This window comes from Aotus nancymaae, unplaced genomic scaffold (genome assembly GCF_030222135.1).
Source record: "Aotus nancymaae isolate 86718 unplaced genomic scaffold, 86718_ANA_hifiasm-v0.15.2.pri h1tg000046l, whole genome shotgun sequence".
Taxonomy (NCBI): Eukaryota; Metazoa; Chordata; class Mammalia; order Primates; family Aotidae; genus Aotus; species Aotus nancymaae.
The window spans coordinates 31,657,047-31,676,075 of record NW_026988460.1 but is presented as its reverse complement, the minus strand read 5'-3'; the positions used below and the strand labels follow the sequence as shown (position 1 = coordinate 31,676,075).

General features: G+C 43.0%; 1 protein-coding gene across 1 annotated transcript; it reads right to left on the bottom strand.

The window, feature by feature from the left end:
• On the bottom strand, positions 1–17,481 carry LOC105731911 (ropporin-1B-like). Its single transcript, XM_012473857.2, has 6 exons — positions 17,087–17,481; positions 11,117–11,235; positions 8,181–8,298; positions 6,705–6,866; positions 1,100–1,275; positions 1–294 (listed from the first exon to the last, which is right to left on the bottom strand). The coding sequence occupies exons 2-6, from the start codon at positions 11,230–11,232 to the stop codon at positions 231–233; spliced, it is 636 nt and encodes a 211-aa protein (XP_012329280.2). The 5' UTR covers positions 11,233–11,235; positions 17,087–17,481; the 3' UTR covers positions 1–230.
• Positions 17,482–19,029: the final 1,548 nt, after the last annotated feature.

Here is a 19,029-nt window from a genome sequence, read left to right as displayed (position 1 = left end):
CTCAGTGTCCACGTGGGAGGAATACTAATCTCCTGGTAATGAAGGTGTTTTGTTCCAACAATTTCACATGTTAATTCCACACATTTCTGATTTCATATGTTTGTTTAATTGTTTATTTGTGTGTACCAGTTGTATAAGAAAATTGATTTTGGAGGGTATATAGGTTTCAGTCATTCTGAAGTACAATCATCTCTGCATCTTCCTTTAAAATTTCCAAAATTGTGCTTTTACTACAGCTGAACCCTAGGGTTTTGGGTAAAGTCATTCACTGTGATGATACCATCAGGACCAATTCTGTTTGGAAAAATGTTTATCTGCAGTTAGTTCATTGACAGTTAATCTTAAGAAAGACAATATACAAACAATTCTCTCATTTCAAATTCTGCTGTTGATCTTTTTTCTCTTAACTTTGTTTTTTCTGAGTCAGGCTCTGGCTCTGTCATCCAGGCTGGAGTAAGTGGTGCAATCTTGGCTCACAGCAACCTCCACCTCCTGGGCTCAAGCCATCCTCCCAATTAAATGGTACAGGCACACACCACCACACCCAGCTAATTTTTGTATTTTTACCATATTGCTTAGGCTGGTCTTGAACTCCTGAACTCAAGCCATCCACCCATCCTAGGATTACAGGTGTGAGCCACCATGCCCGGCCTCTTTTTCTCTTAACCCTTGACTGCCTGCTGCTGCTCCTCCTCCTCTTTCTCCTCCTCCTCCACTTCTGTTCCACTGGTCATAGCAAAGCACGAGTCAGTTACTAGGGAGGCCTATAAAGACACAGATTCCTAGGCCACACCCCTAGAGTTTATGATTCCATAGGTCCAGCGTGTAGCCTGTGATTCTGCATTTCTAACATATTATCGGGTGCTGCTGCTGTCACTACTACTAGTCTCAGTAGCACTCAAAGAATTATTGTCCTATATAATTCTTTTCTTTCCTCTTCTCCTTCCCTTTCCCCTTTTCTTTCAGATCTATATTTCATGTCCCTCACAATACTCTTCTGTTCCCAGAGCAGTATAATATAATAATCTCACTCTATCTTGGCTCGCTAGATTTGCTTTCCTGGTATTCTTTCACCTCCAGTTAGTAAAAGTTAACTTACACTTCCTGCTCAATGTAGCTTAGCATCCTGCGGACGTGTGATGCAGAGATCTCACCATCCACTTCGGCAATATACGTGTAGAGAAACTGGAACGTGCTGAAAGGTATCCGGGGTGGCCCACCATCATGGTCACATGATAAGACCTCACACACTATCTTGAGTGTTCTGGCAATGGTCTATAAAAGATAAAATGAGGAGAAAGTTACTCTTCCAGGCAATAGTCCTGAGATCTGTTTAGATACAAGAAAGAAAACAAAAATACTGCTCTTATAAAATCAGGTGGGAACAAGTTAAGATTCTAGAAAGCTTGAAATTTTTACATTCAAATGTCACTAATTCATTCTAAAAAATACTAAGTATTGGGTATCTTTATTTTTTTCTCTCTTTTCTTTGTTGGAAGACTACTCAAGGAATTAAATTTATAAATTCCTAAGTACTTTAAGATATTTGTTACTTTAGTGTGAATAACCTCACTAAAGGAAAGAAGTTGATTTGCATTCTATATAATTAGAATTATTTCTTATTATTACCCTCCAATCTTATCTCTAATGGGCTGAGATAAATAGACTAGCCTATATACTCCAACAAGATACTGTGGCAATGCCACAGTAGAGGAGAAGAAGGTCAGAAAGAGTAGGGTAATTTCCCCAGGAAGATAGAGTCCCAGGAAGATACTGGAAAAATGGTCTTTAACATCAAGATAAACATTCTTCTAAAACATACGGGTCTATCTAAATAAAATCACCCAGTGCTTTATTTTATATTACATAATACTAACCCTTTTATTGCTGGGGAAATACTGGTAGACAATGAGTGCCAGGAACTTTAATAGAAGGGTTACTACAGAAGCGAACCCTCCTTACAATGAAATTTGAACATTAAAAGGTCATGCTCAGAATGAATCTCATATCTTTAAATAAACCCACCCTTGGAATAAATTTTACAAGTGAAAGAGTTGTGAAATGAAGGTCAGCATATAGATCTTGGTGGTTTACTGAAACTGAAGATATACAGATCATCCTGACACACTTCCAGGGATCAGTGAAAGAGCAGCCCTGAGTGGTGACTCAGGTGTGACTGGGTGAATGAAAAAGCAGCTGCTGTATCTTCCCACATTATTCCTAGAGGAGACTTGTCCTGCCTTAGCAGTTGATCTTTGCTGTTCTCCTCTCATCCACTCCCAGAATAGAATGATTGCCTAGATGGTGCTTCTGTAACTGTGGTGTGTAATAATTTGTAATAATTATTAATTTTAAATGAGTTAATATTTAAATTTTGTTGATTTACATTTAATAAGCATTATTTTATAAATAGATTATTCAATAAACCACATGATGTCAAAAAAATTGGGAGTTTGCAGCAGGCCACCTTCCTTTCCTCTCTCTTGACCCTGGGACTCCTCTCATGGAAAGCGTTGTGAAACACTGCATCTTCCAAGCATTTCCACTTAATTCGGAATGGGTGGGAGGGGAGGCATGGGGCTAACTAGTATACATGAGACTGTCTGGGAGGCTGGTAAGTCATGCATGTGAGATGAGATCAGCGGGAGAATAGTTTGATGTAGATTTGGAAGCACACTCTGAACTTCATAATTTCCACCCAGCTCACCCTCTCCGTTTCTGTTAAAAAAAAAAAAATTCTGCATCCCTAATGCTTTGTTCTGTTGCCCTGTCCCATGGGGTTCTGGTATGGGCTAAATTGTTCACCCTAAAATTCATATGTTGAAACCTTAACCCCAGAATCTGAGAATGTGATTGTATTTGAACATATGACCTTTAAAAAGATAAGTTAAAATGAAGTCAGTAGAGTATCTTCATAAGAAGAGGAGTTAGGACATGAAGAGAGAGCCACCAGACAAGTAGGCACAGAGGGACACAGTTCAAGAAGCTGGCCATTTTTAAGCCAAGGAGAAATGCCTCCGAAGAAAGCGATCCTGCTGACAACTTGTTCTCAGAACTTCTGCCCTCCAGCACTGTAAGACAGCAAATTTCTGTTGTTTAAGCCACCAAGTCATGGCAGCCCTAACAAACTAACATAGGTGCTTTCTCAACGCTAAACATAATCTTTTATTGATTATTCAAACAACAAACCTTCAAATTCTATTGCTCTCATAAGATTTTTAAATAATTTTAAGATTTAATAAATGGATGAGTGGATAAATAACTCTTCAGACTGGAGCTATTTGGTAAACTGACATAAATCTAAAGTAAACAGATCTTCATTCTCCTGCACAATATTTTTTTGGGATCCACTTCACAGAGGTAGTCTTTAAGCATCTTGTGAGCTTCATTTTCAAAGTCAGAGGTGAAAGCCTTGAAATGTGAATCATTTGCTAACAAAATATGTCATTCCTTCCAGTGAACATGATTATTTGCTACATATGTGATTTCTTCCTTTTTAATCAGTTCAGTGGAATAGGAGGTGGCAAAGACCAGTCCAGAGGAAGGAGTGCTGAAGGGAATAGGAATACAGGTCTGCATGCCATCAAATTCTGAATAATGTTTATTAGACCCAGAGAGCTAAAGAAGAGTAAATGTGCCTATTACCTATCGGAGTAAAAATTCTTTCCACTAGACTCTTCTATAAGGAACAAACTGGCTTTTCTAGATGGCACAGAGATCCTGTCTTGCTGTTGAATTGGCAAAGGAAAGAGAAATTCTGGGCTTGCCTCTAAGGATATATGAATTGACTAGGAGGCAAGGTCTCGACCAGATGGTGTCCCCTGACATAGTCTCAGCTATAACAAAGTATCTTAGACTGGGTGATGTATAAACAACAGAAATTTATTGCTCACAGTTTTGGGGTCTGGGAACTCCAAAACCAAGGTGCCAGCAGATTTGCTGTATGGTGAGGGCCTATTCCTCATAAATGATGCCTTCTATGTGTCCTCACTTGGTGGAGGGGGCAACTGTTATAGAGGCACTAATGACATTCATGAGGGCTCCACCCTCATGACCTAATCAACTCCCAGAGGCCCTACTTTTAAGGCTATCACCTTGGAAGTTGAGATTTCAACATACGAATTTTGGGGGGACACAAACATTCAGGCAATACCACTGACCAGCCCCACATTTAAGATCCCAGAAACAGTCCAATGTGATGCAAATGAATATAATGATTACTGGTTTCATAGGGCACCCTTTATTTACAGACTTAACTTCCAGGCTGACTTTACTTCTAGGGGTTCTTTTTTTTTCTTTTTTTGGATGGATTTTCGCTCTTGTTGCCCAGGTGGGAGTATAATGGCATGATCTCGACTTACTGCAACCTCTACCTCCCAGGTTCAAGTGATTCTCCTGCCTCAACCTCCCGAGTACCTGGGATTACAGGCATGCACTACCACGCCTGGTCAATTTTTTGTATTTTCAGTAGAGATGGAGTTTCTCCATGTTGGTCAGGCTGGTCTCGAATTCCTGACAGGTGATCAACCCCCCTCGACCTCCCAAAGTACTGGGATTACAGGCATGAGCCACTGTGCCCGGCCACTTCTAGGGGTTCTTTGACATGGAGATGATGAGGAGCGAACTCAGATATCTCAAGGCCTCTTGGAATTGGAAGAGCTCACTGTTATTCAGAGGTAGGCCTGAGGATATCTCAGAGGAAGCAGAGAATTGAGGATAGAATCACAGAATGTCAGAGGTAGAAGAACCTCAGGGAACATTTAATCCCACCTCCCTGTTTTAGAAGAGAAGTAAAAAGATACAATTCACCTCATGGTTTCCCCTCTCCAGTTTGGGAGACAGGTACATCAGAGGAAACCTAGCATCTACACAGTGGGCTAAGCAGAGGGAGGGTTAGATATTGACTTTCCAAAGTCACTCTTTGTTACTGTGAGGTATGATGATAAGGGAAGGATTCAGACACATCACAAACTGGTGAGGGCTGTGAAGTAAACCACCAGAGCCAGGGAGCAGATAGGTGAGCCTGGCAGAGACTCAAGGAGGCCCTGGACACCAGTGAGAACTGAAATTAGCCCGTTGTGGGAGGCATTGTCAGGTTTTCACCAATCTGGGAGAGATGAGACCAAAAACTTAAGCTGCAAGCAGCCAGTGACCAGACAGATGGGCATTACCATGGAGACCAGAGATGCCAGAGAAGACTGAGGATGTGGGAAACCCTTCACTTGACTGCTCTGTGGTCCTAGAGTAACCTCTCTCTGTCTACATTCAACTGCCATCTTGGAGAAGACAGCACGGTGAAGAAAAACCTGAGACACCGGAAATTTACCTTTAGGCTGTTTCAGTTACTGCATTAAAGTTTCAGGACTGGACTGAATTTATTTATTTTCTTATTTGACTCTTTGTGGGTAGGGTAGACCAAGAAGATCAGAATTAACTATAGATAAAACGTTCAAGGTACATTTCCCCCAAAACGTCTCCAAATGTGGTGTGAAGAAATCTGTAACCCTATGAAAATTTAATATAATAAATCCACTTTCTTATCTTCCCGTTTGTGATTTTCCCCAGTCCTCATTGAAAACTCATAGGCCTCTGCTGCTTACTTTACTTTCCTCCTTGGAGGATACTGATTTATTCAGTATATAAATGCTATAAAGGACAATGAAGAAAAAAAGAGCCACAAATGTCCTCTTGTTTATTCCTCTCTAAAGAAATGATTATGATGAAGGCTGTAGGGGAATCTATAGGAAAAGTTGGGCTACAAGATTTCTGCTAAATTTTCTCAGAAACAAACTGTCAAATATGCATTCCAAGCATATTTGAGAAGAACAAGATGATGTTTAGAAATGCTGAATGATTCGAACTACCTTTTCATACCATTTGGTTTTGGCAGAGATAATTATTTTCTCAATAATTTTTAAACTTGTATGTATCTCAGGGATTCTTTTAAAAAAACATGTTTTTGATTCATTTTGTTATTTTAACAATGTCTAACAATGTAAGTCCACATTTAAGATACCCAAGCTTTAAATATCTATACATATAAACTGATTTCAGCATATTTTGCTTCAAAACAGTAAAATGGCTTTTCCAATATCAAACAAGTCAAATTTGGAAAAGGCGTGAATCTGTATGAACATCCTGCATCCATGGAGATGTCATGACTAAATTCAGAAATAGCCTTATCTCTCCTGTTTTTGCTTCCTTATGTCTGAGTTTTGCATCCAATTCTGTTTATTACACAGTAGCTTTCTATAAGATTGTACCCTTTTAAAAAGAGTCTATTGATACATATTCTAGGTGTCTGGAAGTCTTTTTCTACAACTGGCTCTTGGTTGTCTCTGGGAATATGAATGGAGGGAGTAGAGTTAAAATACATCTGAGGGCAAAAAGTATAAAAAAAAAAAGATAAAACAAAGAAAAAAGACATCTGAGGGCAATATTCATAAATAATCCAAAAGTTACACTGTAGTCAGTTCTCCCCAGAGCCTGATGATAGTGTTTTCCTCTCTCTCTCCTCCTCTTAACCCCTGCTTCTGCCTGACAAACACAGACATGACCTTGATTTAGAGAGGAGAAGGACAAGATGAGAAGAGGCATGTTTATCATCAGCTCTGGAGAGTAGACCGTGTGTACAGATGCACTGCCCTTCCAGGCCCAGAGGGAGTTTTCCCCTTCAGGAACAAAAAACAGTCAAGCTAACTTACAACTCCCAGAGCACTGGAAGCGAGGGCTAAAAACTTCAGCCACTCGATCTCCTCCGTGAAGCGACCCACGTTCATCACACTATTAAACAGATCTGTTGGAAGATTCAGCGCCTTCCACATCTCGGCCAGCTCATCTGCACGGATGATCAGTCTGCTGGCAACCTGCAGGGCAGGGGACAGACACAACACAGAGGATGTGGGAGAAGTTGAGGCAAGACCCTGGGAAACACTCTGCCCCCAGGCCAGGTCCACATCTCCAGCACATGGCAAGGGGCGGGAAGGGGGTGTTAGGAAGGTACAAGATGGCTCTGTGTGGCAGTTATCTTTGCAAATCCCAGTGCTGAAATATAATTTATTAATTTTTAAACCTTAGGTGTTAGAATTATGCAAAAGATATATATTTATATATTTTAATTTCTTGTGATGCTTTTATCTGCTATTATATTCCTAAATTGTTTTATTCCTTATATGACAGATAGAACAGTCTGAAAACAAAACCAAGAGGTAGAGTGCTTACCTGAGACCACTAATTAATGGTAAAACCAGAACAAGACATAGGTCTCTTTCTTCCCTATTGCGCTGAGTTCTTAGCTCTAGACCTCAAGTGCATCCCTCGTGCTTTCCCAGGAATGATATGGGGTATGTGGCTGACCCGCGGGAATCTGGTCTGGATGCCTAATATTGCTCGATCCCAGGTACTTTAAAGCTCTGTCATGTTCACTGCACAAGGTACTTGGTGGATAAAGGGAGGGAGGGTGAGTTGTTGCTGGCCACCAATGCAACAAGGGCACAGATGCCCTGATGAAGTGCTCCAACAGCTTTCCTGACCCTCTGATTCTAGTGAAATGCTAAGCTTCTGGGACCAAGGCAGTTAGCCAAGCTAGTCCTAAATCACCCAAAACCTCTCTGTCCTGGATCATAAAGCAGGGTATGGTGATGCTCAATCATATTTCCTGGGAATTGGCCAAACCACAAACTTTCTCAAGCCGGACCCTCCTCATGCATCCATTCACCAGGCAGCTCCTAGGATGATGTGGCTGTGAAGAGGCTCGCAGCCTCCCCCTAAAAGCTAAAAGCTATGTCTGGACCTGGGATCGCTAGGGAGCTAAAATATGCCCTTCCCCAAATTGTGACTGGCATTATATTTTGGTCTTGATCAGGAAGGGAGACACTGCCGAGTGACTGAAGACCTACACTTTTCTGGAGAGATGGGATTAGCTTTGCATTGAGTTCCTGTGCATTCTATCACCTTCAAGGAAATCTGGGATGACCCCACCAATGACTCAGCCTACAACCTATTTCAAAAGTATTCCCATTTCCCTAAGGGAAGATTTACTGTCAGTCCATGGTTTAGTGTATTTTAGGGTGGTTCTAAGTGGTCAGCTGACTGTCAGAAGAACAGTGGGCTTTCGTCTGTACCCACCCAGCCTCAACACTGTCCCTACATTCCCCTCAATGCTGCAGCAAGGCCCTTACCTGAGAATGCAGGGTCTTTAACAGCTCAGGTGTTAATTCTGCCCAGTTACACAAATCGACTTGCTCAGACTGCTCTCTCACCGGAGAACTCTCTCCACGGCACAGGGCCTCAAAATAACTACAAGAAAAAGAGTCAAGAGAGTAGGAGGTGCATCCTGTACACCAGTGGCCTCTGGCTGTTCTAGCAATCCTTCCGACTTTTTCTGAGGGAAGGACGTAGAGAAGGGAACTTTTGTTAAGTGGCTTCTGTGTGTCAGTGTGTTCAGTTCATTTACATCTGGGAAAAGCCTGAATATGTTACTTTCCACTTAGGGCATAGAGAATTCTTTGAGAATACAAAGCTTTGTTCTTCTCTAAGGATGAGGAAGAACCAAAAGTTTGGATATGCAATTCCTGGAGCATATCTATCTGAGTGTTTAGTACATACAGATAGATAATATATTACATATGTATATGTAATCTTGGGAAGAGAAGTTGAAAGAGAACTAAAGTAACGTACATAAGAAAGGGGAAGACAGCACAGGAATGGTGGCGAGGGCCTGTAATCCGGTGACTTTGGAGGCTGAGGGTGGAGGACCACTTGAACCCAGCAGTTTGAGGCTGCAGCGAACTGTAATTGTGCCACTACACTCAAGCATGGGTAACAGAGTGAGACCTCCATCTCTGAAGAAACAAAAAAGGAGGGAAAGGGAAGAGATGGAAGTGTCCTAGGGGTGAATCAGGAAGGGTTTCTGGCTGGAGATGGTGAGACTCGGGGCTTCAAGAGGGAAGGGAGACAGGGTTGGCAGGGCACTGTGCGAGGCTCAGGAGAGAAGACAAGCCAAAGAAGGTTTGAGACGATCTTAAGTTACGTGGGGCCTGTGAAAGAAAACTGTTTATCTTCCCTTAAAATTTTCAGTCAAATCTGCCTGCTCCTCAATATTTTGTGGAGTGGACTTTGTTTTGGGGCCATGTGGAACAAGTACAGAGTTCTGTTTCAGCATTGATATAAGATGAAAAGAGGCTGCCTGCAGCAGGGAACGGACATGAGCCGTTGACATGGGTCACCAGTGCTGTATGGCAGGGTCTGTCTCCATCAAAAGCCTGGTTATTGACGATCCGTGAATCACATATGTTTTGTGTTGTAACACATGCCCACCAGAGGACAAGTAAGTAACTGTCCTGCCGATGGTTGATCGGAGGTTTCTTCGTTGACAACACATATGTAGGGAAATTCTTACTTGCAATGAATTAAATACATATTTTGTCTTGGAAATACTTTGTAGAGTTTTATTCTCTAAAATGCTACAGGTTTTAAGTAAGTCACATAAAACCATCTGAGAGGTGCTTTTCATGTCTGGATAGAATGGAGGGGCTCTTAGGTCATGCTCTCCTTTTTCATTGTGGTTAAACTACAAATAAAGTTTTCATAGATGTCTAAAACATGTATAGCACATGATACAATATGCGGGCAAGCAGGCTACAATAGTGGAATGCCTTCTTACATCAATGTCAGGGACAATACTAAGCAATGTCATTTTGTTTACTATAAAACAGCAGCACAAGAACAATGAAATGGATTTGAAATGGACTTTATCTTATCTAATAGATAAGATAAAGTCTATCTATCTGACTATGCCAAAATAAATTAGTCTTCTGATGCTAAAGTTCAATCTTAGAGGCAATATATAAAATTTAGAAAGGAAAACTAAACAGGGCTCATTACTAGGCAAAGCAACCCCCAGTTATATTTCTTTTTATGAGCACCACTGGCTTATTTTCCTTCCAGTTGCAAAGCTGCATCCTAATCCATCCCAGGAACACGACAGCACTGGCTCAGAGACTCCGAAAGGCCCCTCTAAGGTGACATTTTGTGTCTTCTCAAAGGTGTCCACACTTTCTCCCTACCATCTGCGCAGTGCACCCACTCACAACCTCAGGCTGAGGGCATCTTCCCTTCCCCAACTCACTGACTTTCTCTCAGCCTCCCTTACTCTGCCTTTCCCACTGAAACCCTGCTAAGCAGGGAATCATCAAACAGTAAAAACAGCCTGAAAATGGTCTGCAAGATTTAGTGATCTTCCGGCTACTATCTCAAGTCCTTGTTCCCCAGTTTCAAGCAAGCAAGTTTGTCTAAAAAGCAGTTTCACAGCTGAGAGGCTTTCTGTGCAAAGCTGCTTCAAGCCAGGCCTGTAGCAACTGTTGTGTAAGCTCCATCTACTAAGCAACCTTTGGAGGTCTCTCCTGAAAGAAGGCACCCATGTTTCAGGCACACAGTTTTCAGCCATGCCTGAGGACCTCAAAACTCTGCTTGGCCTTTCTCCAGAATGCAACGTGTATTGTGCGAACATCTTGATGTTGGCAGAACAAATCAGTTCAGAGAAACACTAAATAACAATAATTTCCTCGAAGACAAAATTCAAAGCATCTTTGGTTGGGTCCAAGTATAACAGCAGGGGAAGAAACATCTCCTTAAAAGGGTGAACTAGCTGGACTGGTCCCACCCAATCCACCTAGCGCTGTCGCTTCCCTTCCCAGGCTTCACTGCTGCCATCCAGTGGTGAGAGGAGAATGAAGAAAGGCAGATTAAGCTTTGGAGATTCCAGGCCTTTCCACTGGGACTGGGAAAAGGAGAGCAGGAAGGAGGTGGGTGTGCATACGCTGGTGTGAAGCGGTCATATAACTCTTGCTGCTTGCCCCAGGACACGGCCTATTGACCTGGCGTCCTACTGCTCAATCTGGCTCGCTTAGAGGAGGCATCCCATCCTCACCCAGTTAGATGTAGTACCTATGTGTGGATTTTAAAGCATCAAAGCAATGCAAGACCTAAAACCCACAAAGATTATGCCAGTTAGTCCCAACCGCAGGCTGCAGCCATGACAACCTCCGCGGTTGTCCAGGACCCTTTCTCCTGGCCAGTCCTCTAAGGGGTGTGAAGGCGAGAAAGGAGCACCTACTCGACCCCAAACTGGAGGAGGTCCTGCGGCTGCGCCAGGATGGCGGCTTGGACAAACTTCTTCAGCATTTCTGGCAGCTCCGGCGGGATGCATCTGTACTCCTCTGTCTGAGCCATTTTCTTTTATTTGGAGGAAAAGGAGGATAACATAATGATTAATTTTAGACTTTCCAAAGTACTAGAAAAGTTATAACAGTAATATAACCACTAAATCTGTAGAGGAAAAAATGAATTTTTTAAAAACACAAACAAAAAACTTTAATCAAAAAGAAGGCAAGAAAGGAGCAGAGAAATAGGAAAAGTGGACAAATAACACGGTAGAAAATAGTGCATACATATCAGTAATCACAACAAAAATAAACGGGCTTAAATGTGCCAGTTTAAATACAGGTATAGGTACGCCTGAAAAAACAAAGACACAGAAAGACTCAAGGTAAAAAGGGTATAAATAAGTAAATAATAACCAAAAAAAGTTAAGTTGACATACTAATACCAGGCAAAAGATACTTCAAGGCAAAATGCACAATTAGGAATAAAGAGAGTCACTACATCATGATGAAAGCTTTAATTGTTAAGACAATAGCAACAGTTCTCAGTGAGTAATGCCACAGACATCCCTGTGGAGGAGTCTCACCATGTAGGTGGAAAAGCAATATATTGTTTATGGTGACATATATATAATACTATGAAAAAGAGTAAGGAATGATAAATACAAATTCAGAATGGTGGTTACCCCTGGTGGAGGAGGGAGAGGGATGTCATTAGGGAGATACAAGGGTCTCAGGACTAGTAGTAATGTTCTATGTTTTAAGCTGGATGGTTGCTGTCTAGATGTTTGTTTTATTATTTTTATACATATGCTTAACATCATTTATCTAATTTTGTAGGTATGAAATATTTCATAATTTAAAAAGTTACTCTTTTGTTTCTGATGACTTTTCAACCCATTTTATCTGTCAAAGAGCAGTGCTTCATTTGCTCATATTGTTTGCACATATGTAAATATATATTCTTTGACTGTGTTAGAAATACATAACATTTACCATTTTAACTGTTTTAAATGTATAGTTTAGTGGCATTAAGTACATTCACATTGTTGTGCAACCATGACCACTGTAAGGCCGGTTGCCTCGCCGGGAGCACGGACGCACACCCACCCCCTTTTTTTCAAAAGCTCGGACAAGCCCAGATGAGCTCAGGCAAGCTCAGACATGCTCAGGCTTGTTCCCTTCTCCCATGCTCGCACAGCCTGACCTTCCCTTAAAAGAGCCCAGTACGCAAACAAGGTGCTGTAACCCTAGCCTCTTGCTAACCAATAGCAGCCGAGTCTTAACAACCAGTAGCAGCCAAGTCTTAACAACCAATAGCAGCCGAGTCTTAACAACCAATAGCAGCTGAGTAATTCCAACCAACAACAAGCCAAGTCCTAGGTAAAGGCTTGTAACTTACCCAATAGCAGTCCTGCTCTCCCACAACCAATCCAGCTCCCTCACGCGTATAAAACTCCACGTCTGAGAGGAGTCCGTGTGACTTCTCCGGCCCCTCCTGTTGGACCGCAGAACCTCACCCGGGAGCCTGAATAAATTCTTTAGCATTGGATTATTTTCGTGCTGGCCTCAGTTTCTTCGTTTTATCCTCGGTGAGAACAGACCTTACAACCACCATCCATCTCCAGACCTTCTTCATCTTTACCAGCTGAAATTCTGGCCCAATAAATACTAACTCCCTATTCTCCTTCCCTGCAGCTGCTGGCAACCACGATTCTTCTAGCTCCATGAATTTGACTACTCTATCATATAGAATCATATGGCATACAGTATTTGTCCTTTTGTGTGTGGTTTATTTCACTTAGCACAATGTCTTCAAGTTTCATTCATGTGATAGCGTGTGTCAGAATTTCCTTTTTCTTCTGATCCATCATCAGATGCGTTATCTATTGCACCCCTGGTCCTGAGCTGAGAATTTCTTTGTTCTTAAGCTAAATAATATTTTGTTAGATGTACCACATTTTATCCATTCATAGGTCAATGGACATTTGGATAGTTTCTACCTTTTTTTTTGGAGACGGAGTTTCACTCTAGTTACCCAGGCTGGAATGCAATGGCACGATCTCGGCTCACCACAACCTCCGCCTCCTGGGTTCAGGCAATTCTCCTGCCTCAGCCTCCTGAGTAGCTGGGATTACAGGCATGACCATCATGCCCAGCTAATTTTTTGTATTTTTAGTAGAGACGGAGTTTCACCATGTTGACCAGGATGGTCTCGATCTCTTGACCTTGTGATCCACCTGCCTCAGCCTCCCAAAGTGCTGGGATTACAGGCGTGAGCCACTGCGCCTGGTATCGTTTCTACCTTTTGGCTATTGTGAATAATGCTGCTATGAACATAGGTGTACAAATGTGTTCAAGTCCTTGCTTTAAATCGTGTTGGGTATATATACACCCAGAAGTGGATCATATGGTAATTGTATTTTAAGTTTTTGAGGAACTGCCATACTGTTTTCCACAGTGGCTGCACTATTTTCTGTGTCCATGTATTTTGACAGGATCTTTTAGTTGTTGTACAATTGTTTAATTTCTCTCCTGGAGTCTGAGATAATCTCATGTAAATGAAAAGATGCCCCAATCCTAATTAAAGAACCTTCCATGACAATAATAACAATGTTAACCCTTGGTCATATAACCTTGCTTATGTATCATGCTAGTATTACCTCTTGAAAGCATGAGTTCTACATGTTTATTATTTAACAAATGAATAGGTACCTCTTTTGACTTAACTTAGCCATGCTCATATTTCAAAGATTTCCCCCATGTTCACCTCGTCGTCCACAATTCTAGGGACAAATGGCTTATTTACAGACTGGCATGTAAACTATGTCCCATAAAGTTGCACAACATGATTCCCTGATTTGGAGATGTGGTGTACACACTTGGGGGTCACCTTAGCCCTGTCTTATATAAGTGTATGAAAGTCTTTATTAAGTGTCATAATACCCTACACCATTTTCATCTTTTACTTGTCCTTCCTACTTTTTTTTTTTTTTTTTTTTTTTTTAAATGGAGTTTTGCTCTGTCGCCCAGGCTGGAATGCAATGGCATGATCTTGGCTCACTGCAACCTCCACCTCCTGGGTTCAAGCAATTCTGCCTCAGCCTCCTGAGTATCTGGGACTACAGGTGCATGCTGACACACCTGGCTAGTTTTTGTATTTTTAGTATGAGTTTTCATCATGTTGGTCAGGCTGGTTGTCCTTCCTACTTCTGATTTCATTATAGCATGCCCATGATTCAGAGATTCAAAACATAGAAACAAGGGCTCTGAGGGGTGAATCCACCATAGTTTCCAATATAAGATTAGGGCTATGTTTCTCTTGAGTTTCCCCTACCATTCCTGATGCTATTCAACATTGCACTGACCTTTTCCAAAACAAAACACAGGGCTGCTATCTTTCATAGCTAGTTATGGCATAACATACAGAGGGCAGATGAAGCTATAGTGAAGAAGCACTCTTGAATGTGAGGCTGGAGGCCAGGATTTTGTCCTGGGGTCTATTTTTGACTAACCATGTTATCCTTAGGAAATCATTAATCCAACAAAACCTATGTGTTTTATTGGAATTGGGCTGAATACTAGGATACCTAAATAAATAAGTCACACACTCTGCTTCATGGAGCTCACAGTCTAGTGGAAGAGAGTGACAGGAAAATCAGTAATTCAAATAAGGCATAAGTGTCAAGAAGCCTACACTAGTTATAGAACAGAAGAAAAACTCTTGGATGAGGTATCTAACATCTGGAGGTAGGAGGTCAGAAAATACTTTTCAAAGAGTGGTGATATCCGAACTGAGACCTGGAAAAACCTGGTTTGTTCATTGCTGTATTCAAGCATCCAGAAGAGTGCCAGGTACAAGGTAGGTATTCAATAAGCATATGCTTGCTTATGAGAGTAAGGAGAGAATTCCACGTAGCTAGAAGGGCTTAGGCAAAGATGTGTGGTTGTCAGAAATGTGACGAGTTCAGGGAACTGTAATTACGGAGTTCTAAAGTGGGCAAAGCAGGAGTGGTTGGGCCTAAGGCTGGAAATACAGCTCAAGGCTTGGGTTTTGGAACTTTTTCTGGAAGGCAATGGGGAGCCACTAGAAAATATAAGCACAAGAGTCACACAATCAGTGTTAGCTTGAGGTGCCAGTTATCAATTTTTGCCTCTCAGCTCCAAATTCACCTTGTATTGCCTCCTCTGCAAAAATTGAACTAGATTCTTTAACATTTTTCCCTTGCCAGCCACCACAATGATAAGCTTTGTTAGTACAGGACACTGGAAGGACTGGAGGAGGAAGAGGTTTCTCTTGGGAATTTAGGTATGTTCTTCTTGCTAGGATCCAGGAACTTGTAGTTTCTCCCGTGCTGGGATTCTGTAGCACACAGCTTTTCCAGCATCTGGTTCATGCAGTATGTGATCATCTCCTGAGCGCCCAACTGCTGTAGTACACAGTGGCCAACGGTGCCCCGTCGCTAGCAGTGCTGCCAGCACCTCTTGGGAAGCTCTGTAGCAGAGTGCTACCAGTGAGTCACGGTTGTGTGAGTGGCTTCTGTGGTGTTTCAGAGAGTAAATTTTGCCTGCTTGGCACCTCAGCAATTTCTCTGCTCCCCAGTCAGCTGTGGCCATATCCTCTGCACCAAGCTCTGGGAAAGGTTTCCTCCTTGGGTGATCTTCTTAGGGGGAGAGATTGCTCCTTATATCTGTGATTCCTGTATATTTTAGATCTCTTCCGACATATTAACCAATCCTTCATTACTTCACTCCCATCATTAACAATTCTTTATATCGAGGTTGTTAAAATTACTATATGCTCAAAAATTACTGTATGATTTATTTCTCTTTGTTGAACTCTGAAACATATGTTGACTGACAGCTGTGTGGATGGGCTGAAGAGAAGGTGGTGAAGCTTCAGTCAGGGAGACAGGTTAGGAGAATATGGCAGCACTTTTGACAACTCTCAGGAGCTTCACTGCCTTGAAAAATAGTTGTCATAGAGAGAGATAAAACAGACAGGTATTTAGGAGACAGGATCTACAGGATTTGGTAACTACGGAGGAAGGAGGAAGAAGAGGAGGTGGAGGAGGAGAAGAAAAAGAAAGTGGAGGAGAAGGAGGAGGCGGTGAAGGACAGAAGAGTCTAGAGTGACTATCAGTTTTCAAGCTTGGGTGACTGGGTGCATGGTAGTGCCACCCTTGTAGAAATGGAAAACACTGAAGGAGGGCCAGGTCAAATTATTCTCCCACGTTCCCATTTACTTTCAGGAGTTCCATGCACTTTTGAATCACGAAGAATTGGAATCATAGATTCTCTAAGTTAAAGAGGCACCAAAACCCAGCTTTTCTGCCTTTGGACAATATGGGCCACTTGTTCACCTCAAAGAAGTGGGAGAAAGATCCATTCTAAACATTCCTAAATTCTAAAATTTCGTAAAGTCCTTTTCCATTGTTAAATCTCTTGGATAGTAGGCCTTCTTCAATTATACAGAGCTCATCCATACCCCTAACTCTTCCAATTCAATAAATTTCCTCTTAAGTGGAAACTACATGCCTCCCAATGTGAAATGACAGGCCAACATATACCTGCCAAGTGCTGAAGAATGCAGGTCTTAAAATAGACTATAGTCTTGTTTCTGGAACCTCTCACTTGGTTTTATTGGTATGGGCTAAACAGGGCTTCTGTTTCATAAATGAAAGTCTCCAGTTACATGAATGAAAGGTTCCAGGCTAGAATCTCAGAGGCAGTTTCTATGAGCAGCACTTGGAACCAAGCACCAGGCAGCTGCACATCCCTGTTTGGGTTTGGGATGCGGTTGCTCTTGTTTGGAATGCATTCTCCCCATCTTAACAGGTTAATTCTTCCTTTGGAGGTCTGCTCAGCCTTTCCTGACCACCCTGTCAGTTCCACTGTACATACCCTATCAGAGCATCACTTACCTATCGTTGGTGTGATTCTTCGAGTAACATGTGCCTCCCCCAGCAAACTCCACGGCAGGAAGGGTCAGTTTTTGCTCACTACACCATCTTAATGCCTAGCCCAGTGTCTGGAACTCAGTGTTCAATAGATACTAGTAAAAATGAATGAGTGACAGCAGTCTATGAAGTGCTAGGTATGCCCATTGGTCCTCATGACAGTTCCCCCAAAGCTATTTCTGTATCCATGTTTCTGATGAATACGCAGAGGTGTGGCTCCTCCATGAAGGGCTCTGTTTCCAGACTCTTGAGTCTCCCAATCACTGTCCTCCGGTTAAGAAACCGTATAATAGTATTCTGGGTACAAATTACAAACACAATTTGACCAGAAAGCCATAATCCCCCACAGTCATATTCCCTTAAAGATCTCCTTGCCTTCCTTCCCCCTGCTCTGTGAACAGGGAGAGGCTTAGAATCCAGGGGCGTCGGGCAGGACTCCTCTCTCAAACCCGCTCAGAGCCCTGCCCTCCTTCCACTTCCCCTCCGGGGTGGCTACCTCAGGCTCGCTCCCAAACCGGCTCTCTGGCTTCAGGTGACACCTGGCGCCTGGCCTCAAGGGAGAGATGTGGGGAGAGATCCAGTAGCAGAAGGAGACCAGTAGAAGCTAGGCGGGGAGGGCAACAGCGGCCAGGGGGACAGCAGCGGCGGGGTACGACAGCCGTTAGTGTTAGGACAAGTAGAGCTCTGCCTTCTCCTGGCAACCCCCGCACGGCCCCGCCACCAGGTCTCTGGGGGCGCGCCGGGTGTGACGTCACAGAGCTGCCCCGCCCCCTCAGCGGAGGCGCGTTCCCAGGATCGTCAGAGAGCCGCCCCGCCCTCTCAGCAGAGGCGCGTTCCCAGGGTCGCGCTAGGGAGCTGCTGGGGAAGCGGAAAGCTGCTTTGGGCTTTGCTGGTGGTGGAAGGACCAGATGGCCTGGAGGGTGAAGGATAGGGCTGGGGGAGTTAGGAAACCCGGGCTAGGGGCGTTGGGGGTGGGGCGGAATGTGTAGCCATAGACTGTGCGCTTTTGTAGGTGAGAGAGCAGAAGTGGAGCTTAACTTGATCTTTTGGCTTGTGGTAAGAAGACAGGTGAGAAATCCTCGAGAATCATAGTAACAAAGACTTCTTAAAACGCGTTTTTTGGTGCCAGGAATTGTTCTGATTGCATTACACACATGAACTCATTTCATCCTTACTGTCATCCCAAGAGGCAAGTACTATTGTTATCCCCATTTTGACAGATGAGAGAACTGAGCACAGAGAGGTTGTCCAAGATGACAGTCAGCAAGTGATAGAGTCAGGATTTGAACCTGGGTTGTGTGGTCCCAGAGTCCTCACTCTTGATGGTAAGTAAGGGGGATGGAGTGGGAAGGAACAGAGCCTGAGATGCCTCCTGGGAACAACAGGGAAAGACAGAAAATATTTACTGGGTAGAATGTGGTCACTGTGCTAGGGCACTTTTACCAACATGATGAGAAAGTCTCACAGTAACTCTGAAGGTAGGCATTGCCTTCGTTTTAGAAACAAAAAGCAGGCTCAAGGTTTTGAGTAATTTTGCCTGTGATCAAACAGCTGGCAGTAGGGCCCAGGGCTCAGCTTGACTCCAGGGCTTCTGATTTCAAGACTGGTGTGTGTGTGTGTGTGTGTGTGTGTGTGTGTGTGTGTGTGTGTGTGTTTCTGAGACAGGGTCTCGCTCTGTCGCTCAGGCTGAAGTGCAATGGGGTGATCATGGCTCACTGCAGCCTCAACCTCCCAGGTCTAAGCAATCCTCCCATCTCAGCCTCCCAAGTAGCTGAGACTGCAGGTGCATGCTACCATGCCAGGCTAATTTCTATATTATATTTTTATAAACAGGGTTTTGCCATGTTGCCCAGTCTGGTCTTGAACCCCTGGACTCAAGTGATCCACCTGTGTTGGTCTACCAAAGT

Coding starts and splice junctions, on each gene's coding strand:
- LOC105731911 (XM_012473857.2), bottom strand. CDS start 11,232: ATGGCTCAGACAGAGGAGTACAGATGCATCCCGCCGGAGCTGCCAGAA. Junction 6,867..8,180: donor TAAAGACCCTGCATTCTCAG/GTAAGGGCCTTG, acceptor CCTGCCCTGCAG/GTTGCCAGCAGACTGATCAT. Junction 1,276..6,704: donor CTTCCAGTGCTCTGGGAGTT/GTAAGTTAGCTT, acceptor TATCTTTTATAG/ACCATTGCCAGAACACTCAA.